Source organism: Stigmatopora argus, chromosome 6 (assembly GCF_051989625.1).
Source record: "Stigmatopora argus isolate UIUO_Sarg chromosome 6, RoL_Sarg_1.0, whole genome shotgun sequence".
Classification (NCBI taxonomy): Eukaryota; Metazoa; Chordata; class Actinopteri; order Syngnathiformes; family Syngnathidae; genus Stigmatopora; species Stigmatopora argus.
The window spans coordinates 6,371,593-6,394,510 of NC_135392.1; the positions used below are offsets into that span (position 1 = coordinate 6,371,593).

A 22,918-nucleotide genomic window follows, 5' to 3' on the forward strand; every position below is an offset into this window, starting at 1 on the left:
GTATTCTCCATAGTAACCTCACATGGAAACCACTCTTCCTGTGTTTTGAGTTTCGGCGGCGGCTGTGTACGCTACCAACCTCAACGAAGCACAAGTGACACTTTTGGCACCTTTTGACAAAGTTAAACACTTAAATACAAATACAAAAAACATGAAGATCGAAGAGGTGAAGAGTACCACGAAAACTCAACGGATTGCCTCGCACAGTCACGTTAAAGGACTTGGCTTGGACGAGGCCGGTAACGCTAAGCAATCAGCGTGTGGCTTAGTCGGCCAGGAAGCCGCCAGAGAGGTAAATGTTGACGAGCTAATAATGTTTTATTTGTAAAATAATCACTTTGACGACTGAACATTCACAAAACAACGGGCTTGTGCGCTTGAATATCCTTTGTGTACTTTTAAGCTAAGCCTGCTAGCACGTGGAGTCGCTGTTTCACACTGGATTGGACGCCTATTGCCATCAATGGCAGCCTAAGAGTTAAAATGAGTTAAGAATACAACACGAAAATATATATAAATATACCTGAGAGGTAAATACACCCGGGTCACAATTATTTTAAATGATATTCAGTCATATTTTTTAATGTTACAATTTGTTTTTATTTTTTTCATCTTTCATACTACAGTGGTACATCTACTAACGAAATTAATTGTTCCCAGAACTTGTGTTGTAACTTGGATTTTTCGTAAGTCGAGCAGTAAATTCTCTCATTCGTTCCACGGTCTTCAATAGCAACTAAAAGTGTCCCAATTTTCTTTGAAAGATGTTAGAAACAAACACAAAAGTGAGAGAACATGATTTATTAATGTATTACAATGAATAAATGAATGCCAAAACATTTTTTTCATTTAGGAGTACTTCAAAACAATTTAGCATTAAATAGAACTCGAAAGAACTTACAGTCTCTCCATCTCGTCATGCCAGCAGTACTATTACCACAAAAGGATGTCGGTTGGAGGAGTGGAAAAAAATAAGTGTTGAGCACGTTTGAGACCCTTGTTCTATGCAAATGTAATAAAAAATTTAGGGGCTTTGTGCATGACCGTTTTAACTTTAAAATCATTGAATTCTAGGTGGTATAATCCCTATATAAACATCACAATGATTTCTCGATTTAAATTCATGTGATTCTTGTTTCCTCTTAGGCATGTGGGATCATTGTTGAGCTCATCCGCTCCAAGAAGATGGCAGGAAGGGCAGTTTTACTGGCCGGTCCACCTGGTACTGGAAAGGTAGCATCGCGTTTAGTGTCAGTCTCCTAATTTGTTGTTATTTATTCCTCACTGACACTTTTTCGGGTTTCCACCGACAGACGGCTCTCGCCTTAGCCATCGCACAGGAGCTGGGCAACAAGGTTCCTTTCTGCCCAATGGTGGGCAGCGAGGTCTACTCGTCGGAGATTAAAAAGACAGAAGTCCTGATGGAGAACTTCAGGAGGGCCATCGGTGAAGGAGCTCTTTATTTGTTATAACCATTGTTTACCTGGCAACCACAAAAGATTAGGGGCATATGGTCTTTAATGTATGTTTTAATACTTGGCCACTTCGCGGATTCGACACATGGAGACTTGGATCCGCCAAATATATATGAAAAGTTTATAGTGTAGGAACAATAACAAAAACATGAAATGGGGGAAGAAAGGGGGATATTTCACTGTCCACTAGGGAGCAGTGTTCACCTTTCAGAGTTAAATAATAGTACAGAGAGGATTTTAAGAGTTTGTTCATTAATTTCACCTGAACCGGTTTATCCTCACTAGGGTCGCGGGGCATGCTGGAGCCTATCTCGGCTGACTTCGGGCCAGAGGCGGGGAACACCCTGAATCGGTAGCCAGCCAATCGCAGGGCATGAGCAGACGGACAACCATTTACTGTCACACTCATACTTAAGGACAATTTAGAGTGTCCAATTAGCCTACCATGCAATTTTTTGGAATGCGGGAGGAAACTGGAGTACCCGAAGAAAACCCACGCAGGCCCAGGGAGAACATGCAAACTCCACACAGGTGGACCGACCTGGGTTCAAACCCAGGGCCCCAGAGCTGTGAGGCTGACGCGATAACCACTTTACACCCAAAAAAACACTATCGCTACATCATGGTTATTCACTAGATCTTGAAACCTATTAACCAGCTGGTTTTACTTTAACCAGTTAGTATTAACAGTTTGTCAAGTTTCATGGTTTGATGCAATTTTTACCACAATACAGAGAAAAACATTTAGTAGGTAGTCCTTTGTGTGCTCTGTTGACCTCCCAAGAGTTATGTTGAAATGTGGAAATGAGCTGTTAAGTTCCTCCTGTTGATGGCACCTGTCGTAGGGAACGCAATAGGGCTTTTGTAGATGGACAGCACCGCTGCTCCTTCACTCGAACCTGATCTTTAGTCCGGGGTGGAGATTCCTCCGAGCCTGTCACCACCATGCCAATTAAACGCCCCAAACCACGTCTCGTGCTCTTTGATATGAACCACACAGTGTTAGACACCTGTGAGTGCCCCTTCAGGCTGTACCAATGCGGAACAAGGGTTATGATGGCCAGGAATGTTCATGTGCACATGGCAATATCTGAGAGGATGCTGCCGAACGGTTTCCATGTGAATACAAAGACCCGATTCACTCTGTGGGCCTCACCACGTGTGATTTTGCCGTCCACTCGCCTTTCAGGCCTCCGCATCAAAGAGACAAAAGAGGTCTACGAGGGTGAGGTGACCGAGCTGACCCCCTGCGAGACGGAGAATCCAATGGGGGGCTACGGAAAGACCATCAGCCACGTCATCATTGGTCTGAGGACGGGCAAGGGTACCAAGCAGCTGAAGGTCAGACCCAAGAGATTTTATTTAAGTGTAATGGAGTTCATCATTTTAGCACATGGTAATTCTTTTTAAAATAAATAATCAGCTTTATTGTCATTACATTAAGTGAAGAGAAATGTCTTAAATTCAGCTCAACTGATACAGTTAAAGCATTACAAAGTACTCAGGAGTAGTAGAGGTTGTTATTTTATTTTGCTTTTTGCACTTTTATTGCCGCTTGCTTTGTCCATTTACTATTAGCCATATACGAAATAGTTTTTTGTACATTTTTTTTATTTTCCATAGTTGGACCCCAGCATTTACGAGAGTCTGCAGAAGGAGCGCGTGGAGGTGGGAGACGTCATCTACATTGAAGCCAACAGCGGAGCTGTCAAGGTAACCCACATCATGCGTGTCAAGTCAGCCTATCCAATACAATAGGTTCATTCATTGCCATGAAGAGTTTTTGTCTGGCCTTTCATCCTTCTCCACTCAGCATGACAATCTCGGCTTCCTTTCCGAGCGCTCTGGAAAGCTATTTTTCTTCCCGCTATCTCGCCATCTTCCCAAATCCGTCCTTTCCTGCAGTGAGTTTTTCGGCTTCTGTCGACAGATCGCGATGACGGCTCCTTTAATCGCTGCAGGTGGCCTGGTGACCAAATAGGGGAAGGAGGGTGCGACTCATGTCCCTTGTTGACAGGCCCCTTTCAAAGCACTTGCGCCGTCTGCCGATCACCTGCTCTATCATAGAATTTTCCCTTCTTCTTTTTTCATTTTTTATTAACACACAGGACTCATTAGGCTTTGCGTCTGTTTTCAGAGACAAGGTCGCTGCGACACCTTTGCCACAGAGTTTGACCTGGAGGCTGAGGAGTACGTGCCGCTTCCAAAGGGAGATGTGCACAAAAAAAAGGAGATCGTCCAAGATGTCACGCTGCATGACCTTGACGTGGCAAACGCCAAGCCGCAGGTAAAAACAATAATAAACACTAAAAAACTGAAACCTTAATTTACCCATTAACCCTCTGGTCACTCATTTGATTCATTGGCTCCCATTCATGGGGCTAGACGTCCAAGTCTTTTTGACTGGGAGAGGGTTGCAGTGACTGATTTCTGAAGTCTTCCCAGTCAAAATACTTTGGACGTTAGTGAATGATCACGACTAAGTGGAATGCACGGTTAGCGAGATCCATGCCAATTAAAGATGAGCTTTCACGGCCCAGTTTAGATAAATTGGACGTCCCTTGTTGGCAAATGGTGGGCAATGTGTTACAAAATAAAAGTGCTAACGGCCATAACTGGAGTATTACTTTTTGTTTTCATTTTACTTTTATTTTTAATTACCTTGTTATAAATTCATAAATGTGTTTTTGCCTTGAGAAATTAATTAAAATATTTTTTTAAATAATATGGTTATGATTAACAAATACAAATAATTGAAACCTTGCCTCCACCTATGTGATCACATTTTGCAGGCCACACTTGTTACAAAATGTTAATATTATGGCCTACATGACTCAAAATGTGACGTCCATTTTTGCGAGCATCAGGTATTTATAAAATTGGTATTTTATTCTTTGTTTACCAAAAGACAGTCATTTGCCTTATGAAGAGAATGTAGGAGATGTTTGTGCAGTGCTCAGGTTTTGTTTCTTACGGTCACAGGGAGGCCAGGATATTCTCTCTATGATGGGACAGCTGATGAAGCCCAAAAAGACGGAAATCACAGGTTGCCACCTTGCCGTCAACACTATCCGCATCTACATTTTTATCCGTGTTTCTCAACCACGGTTTCATTTTTTTTCAGATAAACTCCGATCTGAGATCAACAAGGTGGTGAACCGCTACATCGATCAGGGCGTGGCCGAGCTGGTGCCCGGCGTGTTGTTTGTGGACGAGGTCCACATGCTGGACATCGAGTGCTTCACATACCTCCACCGTGCGCTGGAGAGCACCATCGCACCCATTGTAGTGTTTGCCTCCAACAGAGGAAACTGTCTCATCAGGTTGAGCATTTCGTCAAGTTGTAACTAGGGGAGCGTTCTGTGAATTTCTTGGGATATGGTCCAGAAACCGACATTTTCTAGTAGCATACCAACATCCTTGCTGTGAAAGAAGGGGCAACATAAAAACCCTTTTCCATTTTGCTTGTTTTTTTCAGAGGAACCGAGGACATCAGCTCACCACATGGTATTCCGTTGGACCTTCTGGACAGAGTCATGATCATTCGCACTATGTTGTACACGCCACAGGAAATGAAACAGGTCAGAGGCAAAAGTGGCCAATAGATTTGGGTTTTGGTACTAATAAGAATCTTTTTTTTCCCAGATCATTAAGATCCGCGCTCAGACCGAGGGGCTGGCTATCAGTGAGGAAGCGCTTTCCCACCTGGCAGAAATTGGCGCCAAGACTACCCTCAGGTACTATATCGGGGTGAATTGACAAGAAATACTGGGTTGCTTTCACTCTTCTGCAAAGACTATAAGATCAGGGGTGTCCTGCCCTTCCACACTAAATGCATTGAAGCCAAGATTGTTCCCAAAATGTTGTCAGCATAGACTAGTCTAAAATGTCTTCATTATAATGAATTCCATAATTAACATTAGGGATGTCCTAATTGCTATTTTTTGTAATTCCGATTTTTTTGAAAATACATTTTGCCAATATCAATCCGATGTCCGTATTTTTAGACCAGTAAGAAATAATGCAAAAAAGTAAATCATTTTAAAATAGATATTATACAAGTCATTTATAATTTTAAGTAAGCGGCTGGAGTTCTTTTGTCAATCCACCTGGAATGACGGCGAGCACCGAATTAGTGTGCTCGCCGTCATACTGGGTGTATCGACAAAATAACTACATATGCCAGCATGAACCCCGCACGGGGGGAAATGAAGTCGCAGGCTGCTTACCGTAGTTGCAAGTCCTGTAGAGGATGATGTACCCTATCGAATTTCATCGTGATAACAATTTTAATATTGGTCCCTATATAAGGCGCATCGGATTATAAGGCGCATAGTCAGCTTTTGAAAAAATTGGAGGCTTTTAGGTGCGCCTTATAGTGCGGAAAATACAGTACCTCCAATTTGAACATTGCATTTTAAAGTCTAATGTGGCCAGTTTATGGATTTTTACATGTGTGTCTCAGTGTAAATGTCCCTTAACACAATGTGAACACCTAGTGGCCACTTTGTGGTTTATATTACGAAAAAAATATTTACTCGAATATCGCGGTTAATGTAGACCAGAATGTCCTAATGCCGCATTTGTCGCCAGGTATGCTGTTCAGCTCCTGACGCCGGCCAGTCTGCTTGGTCGCGTTCAAGGCAAAGAAACAGTAGAGAGGGAACAGGTAGAGGAGATCAATGAGCTTTTTTATGATGCCAAGTCCTCGGCCAAAATCCTTCAAGATCAGCATCACAAATTCATGAAATGAAAAGTTGTAGTGCTGGCAAAATGACTGATTATTCTTTTCCATAGTGCAAATGTTTTCGTTTGTTCCTTTCTTTCATTTCCATCCTGACGTCTTCTCCAGTAGGAAGTTGGAACTCAATGCGGTTTTATTGAATCTGTTTGAACTTCTCAATTAAAAAAACGTTTCTGATATTTCCCAGAATTTTTGCTTCTTCTTTTTTTTGACAATGTTTTGGCATGCAATCATTCCTCCAGAATTAGTCCTGCAACAAACAGACAGGTATATTAAATGGGGGGTATATTAAATGTATTTAAAAAAAGAAGCAAAAATTCTTAAATGTATTTAATATACCCCCCCCCATTTAATCAGTGGTGTGCCGTTAGGGCCTTCAAGGCCTTGCTGGCCTAAGAAATATCTGAATCATATATTATATTTTGTCCATCGATACTTATGAAATAATTCCAAATTGTCTGTTAGCTTCCTTTCAATGCTTTCCCGCTGGCTGCACTACTTCCAGATGTGTGTTTTCATATTGAAGCATTTAACCAATCACATTTCAGCCATTATTTGTTGCCAGGGTCAGAAATCTGCCTCAAGGCCTTCACAATCAGTTCTGCAGGCTCTGCTGCATTAAACAAGCGTCGATAAGACTGTTGCTTTAACCAATTAGAATTCGATTTTGTGACACCAAGGTCTTCTCGCAGGCGTAGGGATACGTCATTGCCTTCTTGCAGGCGTATATATTTGTAGTCAAGACGTTCCAATAATGACAAAGTTAAGTATGTCTACTTCATGGTGTAGAGGTTTGCTTGCCTGCCTGCCATGTGGGCAGACAGGGTTCAAATCCCAGTTGGTAATCATTTTTCCCTTAAATAAAAACAACCGTGTGTAGTCAAGACTTTCCAATAATGACAAACTGAAGTGTGGTCAATTTGTGGTGTAGAGCTTTGTTCACCTCACTACCATGAGGTTGGTTTCCCAGTTGGGAAACATTTTACCGTAGTTGTTTCTATATATTTGTAGTCAAGACCTTCCAATAATGACAAACTGAAGTGTGGTCAATTTGTGGTGTAGAGCTTTGTTCACCTCACTACCATGTGGGAGGCTGGGGTTCAAATCCCAGTTGGGAAACATTTTACCTTAGTTGTTTCTATATATTTGTAGTCAAGACCTTCCAATAATGACAAACTGAAGTGTGGCCAATTTGTGGCGTAGAGGTTCACTCACCCTACTGCAATGTGGGAGGCTGGGGTTCAAATCCCAGTTGGGAAACATTTTACCTTAGTTGTTTCTATATATTTGTAGTCAAGACCTTCCAATAATGACAAACTGAAGTGTGCTCAATTTGTGGCGTAGAGCTTTGTTCACCTCACTACCATGTGGGAGGCTGGGGTTCAAATCCCAGTTGGGAAACATTTTACCTTAGTTGTTTCTATATATTTGTAGTCAAGACCTTCCAATAATGACAAACTGAAGTGTGGCCAATTTGTGGCGTAGAGGTTCACTCACCTGACTGCAATGTGGGAGGCTGGGGTTCAAATCCCAGTTGGGAAACATTTTACCTTAGTTGTTACTATATATTTGTAGTCAAGACCTTCCAATAATGACAAACTGAAGTGTGGCCAATTCGTGGTGTAGAGGTTCACTCACCTGACTGCCATGTGGGAGGCTGGGGTTCAAATCCCAGTTGGGAAACATTTTACCTTAGTTGTTACTATATATTTGTAGTCAAGACCTTCCAATAATGACAAACTGAAGTGTGGCCAATTCGTGGTGTAGAGGTTCACTCACCTGACTGCCATGTGGGAGGCCCGGGTTCAAATCCCAGTTGGTAAACATTTTACCTTAGTTGTTTCTATATATTTGTAGTCAAGACCTTCCAATAATGACAAACTGAAGTGTGGCCAATTTGTGGCGTAGAGGTTCACTCACCCTACTGCAATGTGGGAGGCTGGGGTTCAAATCCCAGTTGGGAAACATTTTACCTTAGTTGTTTCTATATATTTGTAGTCAAGACCTTCCAATAATGACAAACTGAAGTGTGCTCAATTTGTGGCGTAGAGCTTTGTTCACCTCACTACCATGTGGGAGGCTGGGGTTCAAATCCCAGTTGGGAAACATTTTACCTTAGTTGTTTCTATATATTTGTAGTCAAGACCTTCCAATAATGACAAACTGAAGTGTGGCCAATTTGTGGCGTAGAGGTTCACTCACCTGACTGCAATGTGGGAGGCTGGGGTTCAATTCCCAGTTGGGAAACATTTTACCTTAGTTGTTTCTATATATTTGTAGTCAAGACCTTCCAATAATGACAAACTGAAGTGTGGCCAATTCGTGGTGTAGAGGTTCACTCACCTGACTGCCATGTGGGAGGCTGGGGTTCAAATCCCAGTTGGGAAACATTTTACCTTAGTTGTTTCTATATATTTGTAGTCAAGACCTTCCAATAATGACAAACTGAAGTGTGGCCAATTTGTGGCGTAGAGGTTCACTCACCTGACTGCAATGTGGGAGGCTGGGGTTCGAATCCCAGTTGGGAAATGTTTTCCCTTAGTTGTTTCTATACATTTGTAGTCAAGACCTTCCAATAATGACAAACTGAAGTGTGCTCAATTTGTGGCGTAGAGGTTTGTTCACCTGACTGTCATGTGGGAGGCTGGGGTTTGAATCCCAGCTGGGAAACATTTTCCCTTAGTTGTTTTTATACATTTGTAGTCAAGACCTTCCAATAATGACAAACTGCAGTGTGGCCAATTTGTGGTGTAGAGGTTTGTTCACCTGACTGCCATGTGGGAGGCTGGGGTTCGAATCCCAGTTGGGAAACATTTTCCCTTAGTTGTTTCTATATATTTGTAGTCAAGACATTCCAATAATGACAAACTAAAGTGTGGCCAACTCGTGCCATAGAGGTTCACTCACCTGACTGCAATGTGGGAGGCTGGGGTTCGAATCCCAGTTGGGAAACGTTTTCCCTTAGTTGTTTCTATACAATTGTAGTCAAGACCTTCCAATAATGACAAACTGCAGTGTGGCCAATTTGTGGCGTAGAGGTTTGTTCACCTGACTGCCATGTGGGAGGCTGGGGTTCGAATCCCAGTTGGGAAACATTTTACCTTAGTTGTTTCTATATATTTGTAGTCAAGGCCTTCCAATAATGACAGTTTAAAGTGTGGTCAATTTGTGGTGTGGAGGTTCGTTCACCTGACTTCCATGTGGGAGGCTGCGGTTCAAATCCCACTCTCGTTTGACTGATCACTACACTATGTAGTTCAGTATATTTTTTCATTAAAATAAAGACTTAGTTCATTTTACACAGCTGTGTATGATGACAATATAGGATTTTGATTTGATATAAAGGCGTAGTATCCCATAAGACTAGGCTTTCATTTCAAACTATTACTATATTAAAAGAAAAAAAGTCGAGGGCGTTCCCTGAATTGACGTCACATTGGTGACCCAGAAGTGAAACGAACCGGAAGAGAGAATGACAAAAAGTGTATTCGTTGACCTGTCTGTATGCTTTGATTTGTTTGTAAACGTCTTTTCAGGTTTTTAATCGCATGATCTAAGCGGCCTAATTTGGGTCAGCTCCAACCAAGACACGTTTGTTAAAGGACATGAACAGAAGTCCACCAAGAAGTTGTTGTTTTTTACGTTGGCTGATATTTGTGTACTCGACACATGCTGAAAAGGTAAGAAATGCTCCCGTTTTCTACATTGCAAGCTTCTATAAAGATATACTAGTTCCACTTGCAGTCATAATATCTCCAAATCGAATTGTGTATAGTGTTTTTTAATCGTTTCAAAGATCGCACAAGGACAGAAAAAAAGACGACTCAATGATGACTTTTCCAATTCGAAATGTCTTTATGGACCATTTGTCATAAAACGAAAATCCTAGTTGTGGAAAGACACTCCAGTAATATTGGTGATATCTGACGACTTGATTTATTTATTTTTGGTAATGACCATGTATAGCAGGGGTAGGGAACCTATGGCTCGGGAGCCACATGTGGCTCTTTCGATGGGTGGATCTGGCTCTTCGCTAACCTGTGAGCTAAAATATGGAACCCGTTGGTGACAGAACTGAGATACTACGTCCAGTGCTGCTTTAGTCTTGTTTTTTGCATTAGACTCTGCTAGAATGCATACTCTCATTGATTAGCAACTGCAGAAGAATGTTGTCAAAAGTATTCTTTTTTTTCACTTTAAAAGTGGTGAAATTACTAAAATAAAAGACACCCATTTACATGTATTTTGACTTTTAAATTCTGAGTATGGCTCTCAAGGAATAACATTAGAAAATATGAATTGTTTATGGCTCTCTTCGTCAAAAAGGTTCCCGACCCCTGATGTATAGTAAGGCTTTTTTTCTTTAAAAAAAACGACATAGTATAGTAAGCTTTTTCGAATAAAAACGACCATGTATAGTAAGGCTTTTTTGAATAAAAACGACCATGTATAGAAAGGCTTTTTTAAAAATAAAAAATGACCATGTATAGTAAGTTTTTTTTCGTCAAAATCGACATAGTATATATAGTAAGGCTTTTTTCGTAAAAAATGACATAGTATATATAGTAAGGCTTTATTGAATAAAAACGACCATGTATAGAAAGACTTTTTAAAAATAAAAAACGACCATGTATAGTAAGGCTTTTTTCATCAAAAACTGCATAGTATATATAGTAAGGCTTTTTTTGCGTAAAAAAATGACAGTGTATATAGTAAGGCTTTTTTTCTTTAAAAAAAAAAACGACCATGTATAGTAAGGCTTTTTTTAACGAAATAGTATATATAGCAAGGCTTTTTTTCTTTAAAAAATGACATAGTATAGTAAGGCTTTTTTTTTCTCTTAAAAACGACATAGTATAGTAAGGCTTTTTTTTTGTAAAAAACGACATAGTATAGTAAGGCTTTTATTCTTAAAAAACGACATAGTATAGTAAGGCTTTTATTTCTTAAAAAACAACACAGTATAGTAAGGCTTTTTTGTCTTAAAAAACGACATAGTATAGTAAGGCTTTTTTTTTCGTAAAAAATGACACAATGTATAACAAGGCTTTATTTATTAAAAAACGACATAGTATAGTAAGGGTTTTTTCTTTTAAAAAAACGACATAGTATAGTAAGGCTTTTTTTGTAAAAAACAACATAGTATAGTAAGGCTTTTATTCTTAAAAAACGACATAGTATAGTAAGGCTTTTATTTCTTAAAAAACAACACAGTATAGTAAGGCTTTTTTGTCTTAAAAAAACAACATAGTATAGTAAGGCTTTTTTTTTCTTAAAAAACGACATAGTATAGTAAGGCTTTTTTTTCGTAAAAAATGACACAATGTATAACAAGGCTTTATTTATAAAAAAAATAGACATAGTATAGTAAGGCTTTTTTCTTAAAAAAAAAACGACATAGTATAGTAAGGCTTTTTTCTTAAAAAAACACGACATAGTATAGTAAGGCTTTTTTCTTTAAAAATGACCATGTATAGTAAGGCTTTTTTCTTGTGGTCTCTCTGACAGGATGGAGTAGGTTTGGGACCAGTTTGCGGATGAAGCGCCGCCCCGACCGATCGCCTTCGTGTTGGCTCGGTATGTGATGTCTCGCCTTGTTGCAGCGATCATAATGCGTGTGCAAAGCCACATCCCCTTACAAAAAACTTTTTCGAATGAAAAAAAATATTTCTTATAAATCAAAGTCAAGGTCACATCATAGAACAAGAGATACTTGGCTGACAACTTTTATTTTGATTTTTTCAGATGAGTGACAAAGGCAAAAATGGATGACTTGTGCGATGGACAGTCTTCCAACGAAAAGCTTTCCCAAAGCGTGGAGAGCGAGGACACCTGACGACAAAAAAGTAGGTTTAAAAGAGACATTCATGTTGCTGTGCAGAAAAGATTTGTTTTCTTTTGTTTTTCTTAGACTCACCTGCGGATGTAGGCGATGTCGGAATTTCAAAAAAGACTTATTTCACTAAATGTCAGCAAATACATTTCAGAAAAGCCTGTTTATTTGCACAGAATCGCCACTTTTGGATTAAACTTTTTTTTTTTTCAAATTCAGGTATATTCTTGGTCTCTATCAAACTGGATCCCGTTTCCACCGCACGCAGGATTTCTTCATTTTGAATCAAAAATGAGGTATAGTGCCCACTTAGCACAAAAAAAGTTGCGTGGATTGATTCCCACCTCCTCCAACTTCTCACTTTTCAGCTCAAACGGATACTTAATCACCTCAATAGTAGAGCACCAACTCACCATACAAAAGGTCATCGGTTGGATTCTCCGCCGCCTCCAACTTCTCCCTTTTCAGGTCAAATAAAAACCGAGTGGGCAGGACCATACTTTTTCGGGAGGTGGCTTATACACTTATACTTTTTCGGGAGGTGGCTCATACACTTATACTTTTTCGGGAGGTGGCTCATACACTTATACTTTTTCGGGAGGTGGCTCATACACTTATACTTTTTCGGGAGGTGGCTCATACACTTATACTTTTTCGGGAGGTGGCTCATACACTTATACTTTTTCGGGAGGTGGCTCATACACTTATACTTTTTCGGGAGGTGGCTCATACACTTATACTTTTTCGGGAGGTGGCTTATACACTTAGTTAAATGAGTCGAGCGCCCTCTCAGCGAAAAGGCTTAGGCGGCCGAAGTTTACAGCAAATACTTGGCCAGTCGAAGTTTAGTGGGTGTGTGGGTGGGCCCCTTGGCGCACACAGTAGAGTATGCGCCTACCACCGAGTGGAAGCTGGTTCGCGTCCCGCAGACGTACTCTTGGTGCCCCTCCCGCCTTCGGCGGGAGGGACACCTGCGACATAAGACTAATTACCTTTTACTAAAACAAACTTTAAAAATTAAATTTTACATTTAATCATTAGATCAAAATTTGTTAAAATAAATGGCCTAAAAATTCAAAAGACACTGGCTATTAGCTAGGACAGGACCATGCTGGGTAGGGAGGTGGCTTGCACACTTAGCCAAATTACTCGAATGCCTTCTTACCGAAAATACTTGGCCAGTCGAAGTTTAGTGGGTGTGTGGGTGGGCCCCTTGGCGCACACAGTAGAGTGTGCGCCTACCACCGAGTGGAAGCTGGTTCGCGTCCCGCAGACGTACTCTTGGTGCCCCTCCCGCCTTCGGCGGGAGGGACACCTGCGACATAAGACTAATTACCTTTTACTAAAAAAAACTTTAAACATTAAATTTTACATTTAATCATTACATCAAAATTTGTTAAAATAAATGGCCTAAAAATTCAAAAGACACTGGCTATTAGCTAGGATTTCAAATAAGCCACCCAAACACTTTTATTGGACAGGACCATGCTGAGAACGAAGGTGGCTTGCACACTTATCCAAATTGGTGGGAGGTTCCTTTAGCACACACAGTAGAGTATGCGCCTACCACCGAGTGGAAGCTGGTTCGCGTCCCGCAGAGGTACTCTTGGACATCTGCGACAAAAGACTTTGTACCTTTCACTAAAAAAAACTTTAAACATTTTTAAATTTGACATTTAGGTCATTACACCATTTTTTTTCAAATTATTAGCCTACAAAATCAAAAGACACTGGCTACTTGCTAGTTATGATGTTAACGACGACGACAATCGGACTTACAGATCAGTGAGGATTTGCCATCCGGCGGCGGCGTCCGCCTGCATCTGCGGGAGCTGTCCAAAAGCATGACTTTATCAGCCTCTGCTCGCTGGGGCGCCGGAGACTCCTGGATGAAGGCCGGTATGAGTCTGTCAACAAACAAGGCAAGACGTGAACTTGTGGGGAACATTTGCTCCATGCTGTAACTTACATTCAACAAATATCTTGTAGGTCAATGAGCCTTGTGAGGATGAGCCAGAAGCCAAGATTCATTCATTAAGTATACAATAAAGTCAAATATGACTATTATTGCTCAAATGCCACACAGTGTTTTTTTGTATTTTTAAAGAAAATAGCCTTACTATACATGGTCTTTTTTTAAATAAATAAAAGCCTTACTATACATGGTCATTTTTAAAGAAAAAAAGCCTTACTATACATGGTCATTTTTTAAGAAAAAAAGCCTTACTTTACATGGTCATTTTTTAAGAAAAAAAGCCTTACAATACATGGTCATTTTTTTAAGAAAAACGCTTTACTATACATGGTCGTTTTTTAATAAGCCTTACTATACTATGTCGTTTTTTATGAATAAAGCCTTGATAAACATTGTGTCGTTTTTTTAAGAAAAAAGCCCTACTATACTATGTCGTTTTTTTATTAATAAAGCCTTGATATACATCGTGTCATGTTTTTGCGAAAAAAGCCTTACTATACTATGTCATTTTTTAAGAAAAAAAGCCTTACTATACTATGTCGTTTTTTAAAGAAAAAAGCCTAACTATACTATGTCGTTTTTAAAGAAAAAAGCCTTACTATACTATGTCGTTTTTTAAGAAAAAAGCCTTACTATACTATGTCGTTTTTTTAAGAAAAAAAAGCCTCACTATACTATGTCGTTTTTTTAAAAGAAAAAAGCCTTACTATACTATGTCGTTTTTTAAGAAAAAAAAGCCTTACTATACTATGTCGTTTTTTAAGAAAAAAAACCTTACTATACTATGTCGTTTTTTAAGAAAAAAACCTTACTATACTATGTCGTTTTTTAAGAAAAAAAAAGCCTTACTATACTATGTCGTTTTTTAAGAAAAAAAGCCTTACTATACTATGTCGTTTTTTAAGACAAAAAAGCCTTACTATACTGTGTCGTTTTTTAAGAAAAAAAACCTTACTATACTATGTCATTTTTTAAGAAAAAAAGGCTTACTATACTATGTTGTTTTTTAAGAAAAAAAAGCTTTACTATACTATGTCGTTTTTTAAGAAAAAAAGCCTTACTATACTATGTCGTTTTTTTAAGAAAAAAAAGCCTTACTATACTATGTCGTTTTTTAAGAAAAAAAAGCCTTACTATACTATGTCGTTTTTTAAGAAAAAAAACCTTACTATACTATGTCGTTTTTTAAGAAAAAAACCTTACTATACTATGTCGTTTTTTAAGAAAAAAAAAGCCTTACTATACTATGTCGTTTTTTAAGAAAAAAAGCCTTACTATACTATGTCGTTTTTTAAGACAAAAAAGCCTTACTATACTGTGTCGTTTTTTAAGAAAAAAAACCTTACTATACTATGTCATTTTTTAAGAAAAAAAGGCTTACTATACTATGTTGTTTTTTAAGAAAAAAAAGCTTTACTATACTATGTCGTTTTTTAAGAAAAAAAGCCTTACTATACTATGTCGTTTTTTTAAGAAAAAAAAGCCTTACTATACTATGTCGTTTTTTTAAGAAAAAAAAGCCTTACTATACTATGTCGTTTTTTAAGAAAAAAAGCCTTACTATATACTATGTCATTTTTTTAAGAAAAAAAAGCCTTACTATACTGTCGTTTTTTAAGAAAAAAAAGCCTTACTATACTATGTCGTTTTTAAGAAAAAAAGCCTTACTATACTATGTCGTTTTTTAGGAAAGAAAAAAAACCTTACTATACTATGTTGTTTTTTAAGAAAAAAAGCCTTACTATACTATGTCGTTTTTTAAGAAAAAAAGCCTTACTATACTGTCGTTTTTTAAAGAAAAAAGCCTTACTATACTATATCGTTTTTAAAGAAAAAAGCCTTACTATACTGTCGTTTTTTAAGAAAAAAAGCCTTACTATACTATGTCGTTCTTAAGAAAAAAAGCCTCACTATATGATGTCGTTTTTTTAAAGAAAAAAGCCTTACTATACTATGTCGTTTTTTAAGAAAAAAAAGCCTTACTATACTATGTCGTTTTTTAAGAAAAAAAGCCTTACTATACTATGTCGTTCTTTAAGAAAAAAAGCCTCACTATATTATGTCGTTTTTTTAAAGAAAAAAGCCTTACTATACTATGTCGTTTTTTAAGGAAAAAAAGCCTTACTATACTATGTCGTTTTTAAAGAAAAAAGCCTTACTATACTATGTCGTTTTTTAAGAAAAAAAAAGCCTTACTATACTATGTCGTTTTTTAATAAAAAAAAGGCTTACTATACTATGTTGTTTTTTAAGAAAAAAAATCTTTACTATACTATGTCGTTTAAGAAAAAAAAGCCTTACATACTATGTCGTTTTTTTAAGAAAAAAAAGGCTTACTATACTATGACGTTTTTTAAGAAAAAAAAGCCTTACTATACTATGTCGTTTTTTAAGAAAAAAAGCCTTACTATACTATGTCGTTCTTTAAGAAAAAAAGCCTCACTATATTATGTCGTTTTTTTAAAGAAAAAAGCCTTATTATACTATGTCGTTTTTTAAGAAAAAAAAAGCGTTACTATACCATGTCGTTTTTAAGAAAAAAAAAGCTTTACTATACTATGTCGTTTTTTAAGGAAAAAAAGCCTTACTATACTATGTCGTTTTTTAAGAAAAAAAGCCTTACTATACTATGTCGTTCTTTAAGAAAAAAAGCCTCACTATATTATGTCGTTTTTTAAGAAGAAAAAAAGCCTTACTATACTATGTCGTTTTTTAAGAAAAAAAAAGGCTTACTATACTATGTTGTTTTTTAAGAAAAAAAAGCTTTACTATACTATGTCGTTTTTTAAGGAAAAAAAGCCTTACTATACTATGTCGTTTTTTAAGAAAAAAAGCTTTACTATATACTATGTCGTTTTTTAAGAAAAAAAGCCTTACTATACTGTCATTTTTTAAGAAAAAAAAGCCTTACTATACTATGTCGTTTTTTAAGAAAAAAAGCCTTACTATACTATGTCGTTTTTTAAGAAAAAAAAGCCTTACTATACTATGTTGTATTTTAAGTAAAAAAAGCCTTACTATACTATGTCGTTTTTTAAGAAAAAAAAGCCTTACTATACTATGTCGTTTTTTAAAGAAAAAAGCCTTACTATACTATGTCGTTTTTAAAGAAAAAAGGCTTACTATACTGTCGTTTTTTAAGAAAAAAAGCCTTACTATTCTATGTCGTTCTTTAAGAAAAAAAGCCTCACTATATTATGTCGTTTTTTTAAAGAAAAAAGCCTAACTATACTATGTCGTTTTTAAGAAAAAAAAGCCTTACTATACTATGTCGTTTTTAAGAAAATTTGCCTTACTATACATGGTCATTTTTTAAGAAAAAAAGCCTTACAATACATGGTCTTTTTTTTTTAAAGAAAAACGCTTTACTATAATATGCCGTTTTTTAAGAAATAAGCCTTGCTATACTATTTCGTTTTTTAAGAAAAAAAGCCTTACTATACTATAGTTAGGCTTTTTTCTTTAAAAAACGACATAGTATAGTAAGGCTTTTTTGTTTAAAAAACGACATAGTATAGTAAGGCTTTTTTGTTTAAAAAACGACATAGTATAGTAAGGCTTTTTTCTTTTAAAAAAACGACATAGTATAGTAAGGCTTTTTTCTTTAAAAAAACAACATAGTACGTATACCACTGGGGCAACAGTTGGTCTCCCATCATTACAGCATTCCTTCTCACTCAACCGTACATGGAGTGGAAACATTTACCCTATGCTGACTTCTGATGTCATCTTGAATCATGTCAACATATTGCAAATTGCATTTACCGTAGGGTGTGTGCCTTTGTGGTGGGCACTTCAAATTGACCTCCATGACTTCAAAAGTCTTGCTCTTCACTGGTCCACTGCCACCAAGTCTATTCTTTGTTTCGGAAAGCTCCTCCTGGCTGGCTCACAACGGGATGCTGCACTTCCTCTTCTTGAGGATGATAAGAAAAACAAACGGGCATATTTCAAACATTTGGATGGCACACGTTCAGTAAAAGCGTCTCTTACTTGGGACATGTTGACAATCTCAGTAGTTGTCTTCTCAGTGAAGCTTGTTTAAGTACGGCCTGGCTCTCAAGTGGATAATAAATGTTAACAAATGATGTCATAAGTGTAAAAGCTCCTCCTTGCAGTTTGTGAGTGTAAATGAATCCCAGCTTACAAATGGAAACAAAATTTAAAATGATATTTAAAAAAAAAAAGTATGGTGGTTAAAAGTTCACTATACATAAAAAAATAAGAATACTAAGATAAATGGTTTGATTTTGCCCATATCCAGTCCAGGAATTCCAGTTCAAGTCAATGCCATATTGGACTGCTCAAAATGAATAGTCAAAAAGTTGCACATATGTGGCAGTCATGTTTCAAAACACACTCTGGTGGTTGACATTGCTAAAAACACTGGATAGCTTCCACGATATGATACATAGCAGACAAAGTTCTGTACGTTGAATGATTTTTACACATCAAGCAACTTCATTCATAAAAATAGCGTTCATTCATTTGTCAACAAACAATTAAAAAGGTCCTGAAATAGTTCAATGACTGAATGTACAAACATAGGAATTATTCGGCAACATCATGATCATACATTTAATTACAACTGTATCCGAATTAAAATATTGTGGATATTTAGTTTTACTAATTGAATTTGAAAATAATATTTTAAATATTATGTTTTAAGTCACACAAAAAGTCCATGATTGTATTTCTTAAGTGTTATGCTGTCAACTTACAGCTGATGAAACCCCCCAAATTCACATTAAAAAATTGGAACATAACTTCAAAATCCAAATGATTTTCGATACCAGAAAGAGGTGAGAAAGGGTCCTCTGCCAAATACCACTTGGTTGTTCACCAGGCCCGCAGAATTTAAAATAAAAAAGTAAAACTTAATTTTTGTGTTGTTCTACAGGATTTTAAATATTTCCCTGTGCAAGTGCAAAACTTTGTGAAATGGAACCACTGAAATGAAATGTACTTTGCACCAGTGGCGGAACAAATGCAAAGAGGGCCCAGGTCTAATGGGCATCAATAGGCTCGTTGAGTGAAAACGGCCAACCGCGTTTGGGGGTGCTAGTGAATCACTTCACTGATGCCTTCAGACAACCATCCAATGTGGTGCTGGCAAACATATTTTAGCACATTTACACCCCCAAACAGGGCCCTCTGTAAGACCGGGTGAGGCTACGTGGGATAAGATGGAAAAGCTGTCGGCGCTTACCAGCAACGGAGTCGAGGAGTTCTGCCCTGCTGCTGTTTTCTTCAGCTCCAGACTACTGAGGAACTGTGCAGATAAGCTAGGAAGAGTGACTCTGCATATTCTCTACCTCGGTCCCAGTCTGCAGAAGTTCCCCATCTTGTGGAAGACTTCCTGTGTGTGGTTCCAGTTTTTGTCCAACTTTACAACTTTAAAGTTATCCAATCCAATATATTCTTTGGGCAGGCAATGGAATTAACCATTAAAGGTTCATTTAAAAAACAAAGGTTTCCTTGCTGCTGTCCTTCATATTAAATATGTTTTTTCCTGTACTGTGGCATCAGTTGAGTCCTCACAAATACAGTAAGTTGAGTTTCCGTAATCAGAATAGCCCCGAGGACAAATAGAAGACACAGCGCTCCCACGCTGATGTGAACCAACCTGAGAAACCAGCCGCCGTCACAGCAGAAAACAGCCTACAATATGAAACAGAAACTTTCAATACAAACGGCACGAGGACCTGACGTCATGCCGGTATTACTGGAGCGTGTGAAAATACCTCACTGAGAACAGTAACCACAGCACTGACAATGAGCACCAGGCATAGAAGCGGTGAGGGGAGCAGGCCTTGCAGTGGCTTCCACGGACTGGACGCAAAGTAGCGGCGAATGTAGAGGATGCTGTGCATGATACGGAGGGCCATGTTCAGGGAGTTGGCTAGGATGAAGCCCACGCCACCTGCCCACCATGTCAGCATGTAGGACAGGAAAAGGAACGATGCGGACAAAGCCAGCATCACCAAGTTGTACCTAGATGAACACGTGTCCGCAAGTCAAGATAAAACAATCAAACATGAAAACCAAACTTCTGTGCTTTTTTTGTCATGTGTTGTTTGTTGGTCATTTATTTGGCGCTTACTTGTCAACTTCCTCTTGGCTCATAGCGGCAAACACAAAACACTCGGTCACGCCGTTTACAGCCAGCAGGAGGACGTAAAAGCTGTAGCATCGCAGCAGAGCTGGACCTGATCCAAAATAGGTGAATATACATGTATATTATACTGACCCGGCATCTTGGATACACTGAATTTAAGAAGAAGAAAAAAGAATACAGTAATCCCTCGAATATTGCGGCTTCACGACATCGCAGATTTTTTTCCTGGGGATTTTTATTAATAAAATGTTTTTTTGTAACTTCATAAAAATGTGAAAATCCACATAATTCGGGTCAGGCCTAAAATGTCAATCATTACTTTGGATTCGGGTCGGGTCGAGCTTCTCTCGTTGAAAAAAAATATGGACACTAAAACCATGTGCGGTCTCTCGCTGACTTTTTCTTTTTTTAAATAAATAAATGTTTTGAAAAATGTATACTAAAACGATGTGTAGATACTAAACTAAGGAATATTTTTTATAAAACAAATAATTTGGAATTTTGGATAATACAGAGAAGGTGCTGTAATGTAATTGCAATTTTTTATTGCCATATGAGTTATTGTTTAGCATCCTTGAGCCATTAGTTTGACCAAACATGAATATAAATCTAAGTCATTATCAGTAGTATTAACTAGCTATCTTACCTTCCCCACTACTCAGTAGCGATCCACCATAAATATCCAGTGCCAGTCTCGAGTAGGCATACCCAAAAACTGCAATGATGAGTCCAATCACCAACACCAGTTTGAGCAGACATTGTAACACATCTGCCGCGACACCAACATCTTCCTGAAGACCACAATCACAGTATGAGCATCAAAAATTCCTCGCTATAATGCTCGTGCTTACCTTTTTCTGGCTTTTCACATCGCGGCCCCGCTCCAGCACTTTGGCAAAAAAGATATAGAAGCTCTCCTCGATTGGCAGGAAGATAAAGCGAGCCACCATGGAGCCCAGATTGTTGATGATGTCATAAACACCCTGGTCGCCAAAGCTGAGGACGTTGAGGAACGTCATGACGTAGCGTTCGCCCTCAGTCAAGATCTGCTTGAGGAACGATTGCTTAAAGAAGCTCCAGGTGAGGCGAGCTACAGTCCAATCCAACAGAGGCTAGAAATTGATAAAAACGAGATTGTCACAGTGGTTTTAAATTTCTTGACACCATTGAATTAATTTAATTTAAAAAAAAAAATCACACTACCTCTCCATTAGCTGTGTGTGGCATCAGATCTCCAATATTGCGCAGTGGAAAATTGCTCTCCGCCGCCTCTTTGGACGGCAAATAACGAAGAAAGTAAAGTGCATAACACCACACAAGGACCCCCGTGTACACCAGCTAAACAAAGAAGTTCAAGTTAACTCAACTTTAGTCAACTTGAATTCCCTAAAAACAGATGTGGAGCAGATACTTACATGAGCCAGAGAAAAGATGTAAAGACCCCATTCACGGGCAAACACCACCAGCATCACCGTCATGCAGCACTTAGCCAACATAGCTAAGCTCTCGGCGACCACTTTTAATTTCACAAACATGTGAGCCTGGGCCAGCACCCACAGGGGCTCAGCCAAGAGCTCCTGCACCCCGGCGAGAGCAAACAGCACGACGGCGGGGCCGTAAAAAGGAATCACTTTAGGATCTGGCACCTCCAGGAGCCACAGCCACACGGTGACCAAAAGGACTCCCCATAGTGCACCTAGAGGCAACCTGATAAGAAGAACACTGCTTGAAGGACTCGAGAAAAGCTAGCGGTGAAGAACATGGTGGTTAGTCGTACATACGTCAGCCATAGCAGGTTGATAGTCCTCCTCCAGTTGTGTTTCGTGCCAGCAGAACTACTCAGACAGGCTCTTCGAAAAGCTTCTCTGGATAAAAATACTAACGTGGAGTACAGTAACGTAAGCCTGCAAAGATGAAGATCATTTTTACTATTAGAAATATACTACATTGAACCACAGAGTTAACAGGGCTGTTCTGTGATTTTCTTCATCATTGTCATGGTGTTTACCCGCAGTCAAAAGTTTTCAGACACTTTGTAATCCTAGTGAATGGTAAAGTGTCTCTAAATTTTTGACCGCGGGTGTAAAGTGTTGTTTTTTTTAAATTTCATTATTATTATTATTTTAATTTTTTTTTTAATCCAAGTTGCGAAACACGTGTCTTACCTGACGTTCACCACTCCGATGAGCTCTTTGGATACAAATCGCAGCGTGAAAGCGTTCAATAAAAAGGTGAGTACACGGAACATCACCTGGCACGAAACATTAACATTGTAAGCACGCATTTCATACATGAATAAACGCAGGTTATCATTTTAGTATACCTGTAGCAGCACATTGTACGAGGCGAGGGTGGACGCATTCTTCAATACGTCCTGCGAAGTCATCGTAGAACTTTTGATCGTGTATGAAAATCTGTTTTAATCATGTAAATGTTGGACGTTCATTTGCTCAACCGCGTGGGGCGAAAGAACCAGTTTGATCGCACTAAAGGGGAATTTCGCTGATGTTCTACTTCCGTACACATCATAGTTATGAAGCGTGCGTAGTGACGTAACAGTTAATGCGCGGCTACTATAGACATCATATGTCTATATAGACCTAGATGAGTAATACGCGATGTGACCCAAAATGGGCGGTCGTTATCACACGCCGGCCATTTTGTGCCAAGCCTTTCACAAAACATAACGCTGAAATCAATGGATTTTCAAACAGTTTAGTTTTCCATGAACGTCAGAGATGCAATACATTCTTTTGTGTGTTCTAAAGACGAC

The 22,918-nt window shown here is 38.5% G+C and overlaps 2 protein-coding genes and 1 long non-coding RNA gene across 6 annotated transcripts; 2 read left to right on the top strand and 1 right to left on the bottom strand.

The window, feature by feature from the left end:
• Positions 1–4: 4 nt before the first annotated feature.
• On the top strand, positions 5–6,408 carry ruvbl1 (RuvB-like AAA ATPase 1). The gene is made up of 11 exons (XM_077603861.1): positions 5–292; positions 1,147–1,233; positions 1,314–1,446; positions 2,665–2,816; positions 3,099–3,188; positions 3,613–3,762; positions 4,458–4,521; positions 4,600–4,798; positions 4,954–5,056; positions 5,121–5,212; positions 6,069–6,408. The coding sequence occupies exons 1-11, from the start codon at positions 152–154 to the stop codon at positions 6,226–6,228; spliced, it is 1,371 nt and encodes a 456-aa protein (XP_077459987.1). The 5' UTR covers positions 5–151; the 3' UTR covers positions 6,229–6,408.
• Positions 6,409–9,431: 3,023 nt separating this feature from the next.
• LOC144075634 (uncharacterized) lies at positions 9,432–14,419 on the top strand. 3 transcript variants are annotated; one of them, XR_013300587.1, is made up of 7 exons: positions 9,432–9,899; positions 11,728–11,796; positions 11,965–12,065; positions 12,272–12,348; positions 12,421–12,520; positions 13,834–13,974; positions 14,042–14,419. It is a non-coding gene; the product is annotated as an uncharacterized LOC144075634 (long non-coding RNA). The 3 variants fall into 3 exon arrangements; XR_013300586.1 differs by having other exon boundaries at positions 9,436–9,899; positions 13,834–14,133; XR_013300588.1 differs by lacking the exon at positions 12,421–12,520 and having other exon boundaries at positions 9,441–9,899; positions 13,834–14,133.
• Positions 11,930–22,683, bottom strand: rft1 (RFT1 homolog). 2 transcript variants are annotated; one of them, XM_077602900.1, is made up of 14 exons: positions 22,469–22,683; positions 22,311–22,396; positions 21,927–22,049; positions 21,561–21,852; positions 21,349–21,483; positions 20,997–21,257; positions 20,792–20,936; positions 20,131–20,236; positions 19,772–20,021; positions 18,021–19,688; positions 17,793–17,943; positions 13,832–13,959; positions 12,137–13,666; positions 11,930–12,051 (listed from the first exon to the last, which is right to left on the bottom strand). In XM_077602900.1, the coding sequence occupies exons 1-10, from the start codon at positions 22,529–22,531 to the stop codon at positions 19,524–19,526; spliced, it is 1,626 nt and encodes a 541-aa protein (XP_077459026.1). In that variant the 5' UTR covers positions 22,532–22,683; the 3' UTR covers positions 11,930–12,051; positions 12,137–13,666; positions 13,832–13,959; positions 17,793–17,943; positions 18,021–19,523. The 2 variants fall into 2 exon arrangements, with proteins under 2 accessions (XP_077459026.1, XP_077459025.1); XM_077602899.1 differs by having other exon boundaries at positions 11,930–13,666.
• Between the last annotated feature and the right edge of the window lie 235 nt (positions 22,684–22,918).

What these genes read in the sequence shown, in the direction of transcription:
- ruvbl1 (XM_077603861.1), top strand. Translation starts at nt 152, where the DNA reads ATGAAGATCGAAGAGGTGAAGAGTACCACGAAAACTCAACGGATTGCC. An exon ending in GTCCACCTGGTACTGGAAAG is followed by an intron (nt 1,234 to 1,313) that starts GTAGCATCGCGT and finishes TTCCACCGACAG; the next exon opens with ACGGCTCTCGCCTTAGCCAT. An exon ending in AGGGTACCAAGCAGCTGAAG is followed by an intron (nt 2,817 to 3,098) that starts GTCAGACCCAAG and finishes TATTTTCCATAG; the next exon opens with TTGGACCCCAGCATTTACGA.
- rft1 (XM_077602900.1), bottom strand. Translation starts at nt 22,531, where the DNA reads ATGACTTCGCAGGACGTATTGAAGAATGCGTCCACCCTCGCCTCGTAC. An exon ending in ATCGGAGTGGTGAACGTCAG is followed by an intron (nt 22,050 to 22,310) that starts GTAAGACACGTG and finishes TCATCTTTGCAG; the next exon opens with GCTTACGTTACTGTACTCCA. An exon ending in ACATCTTTTCTCTGGCTCAT is followed by an intron (nt 21,484 to 21,560) that starts GTAAGTATCTGC and finishes TTCTTTGTTTAG; the next exon opens with CTGGTGTACACGGGGGTCCT.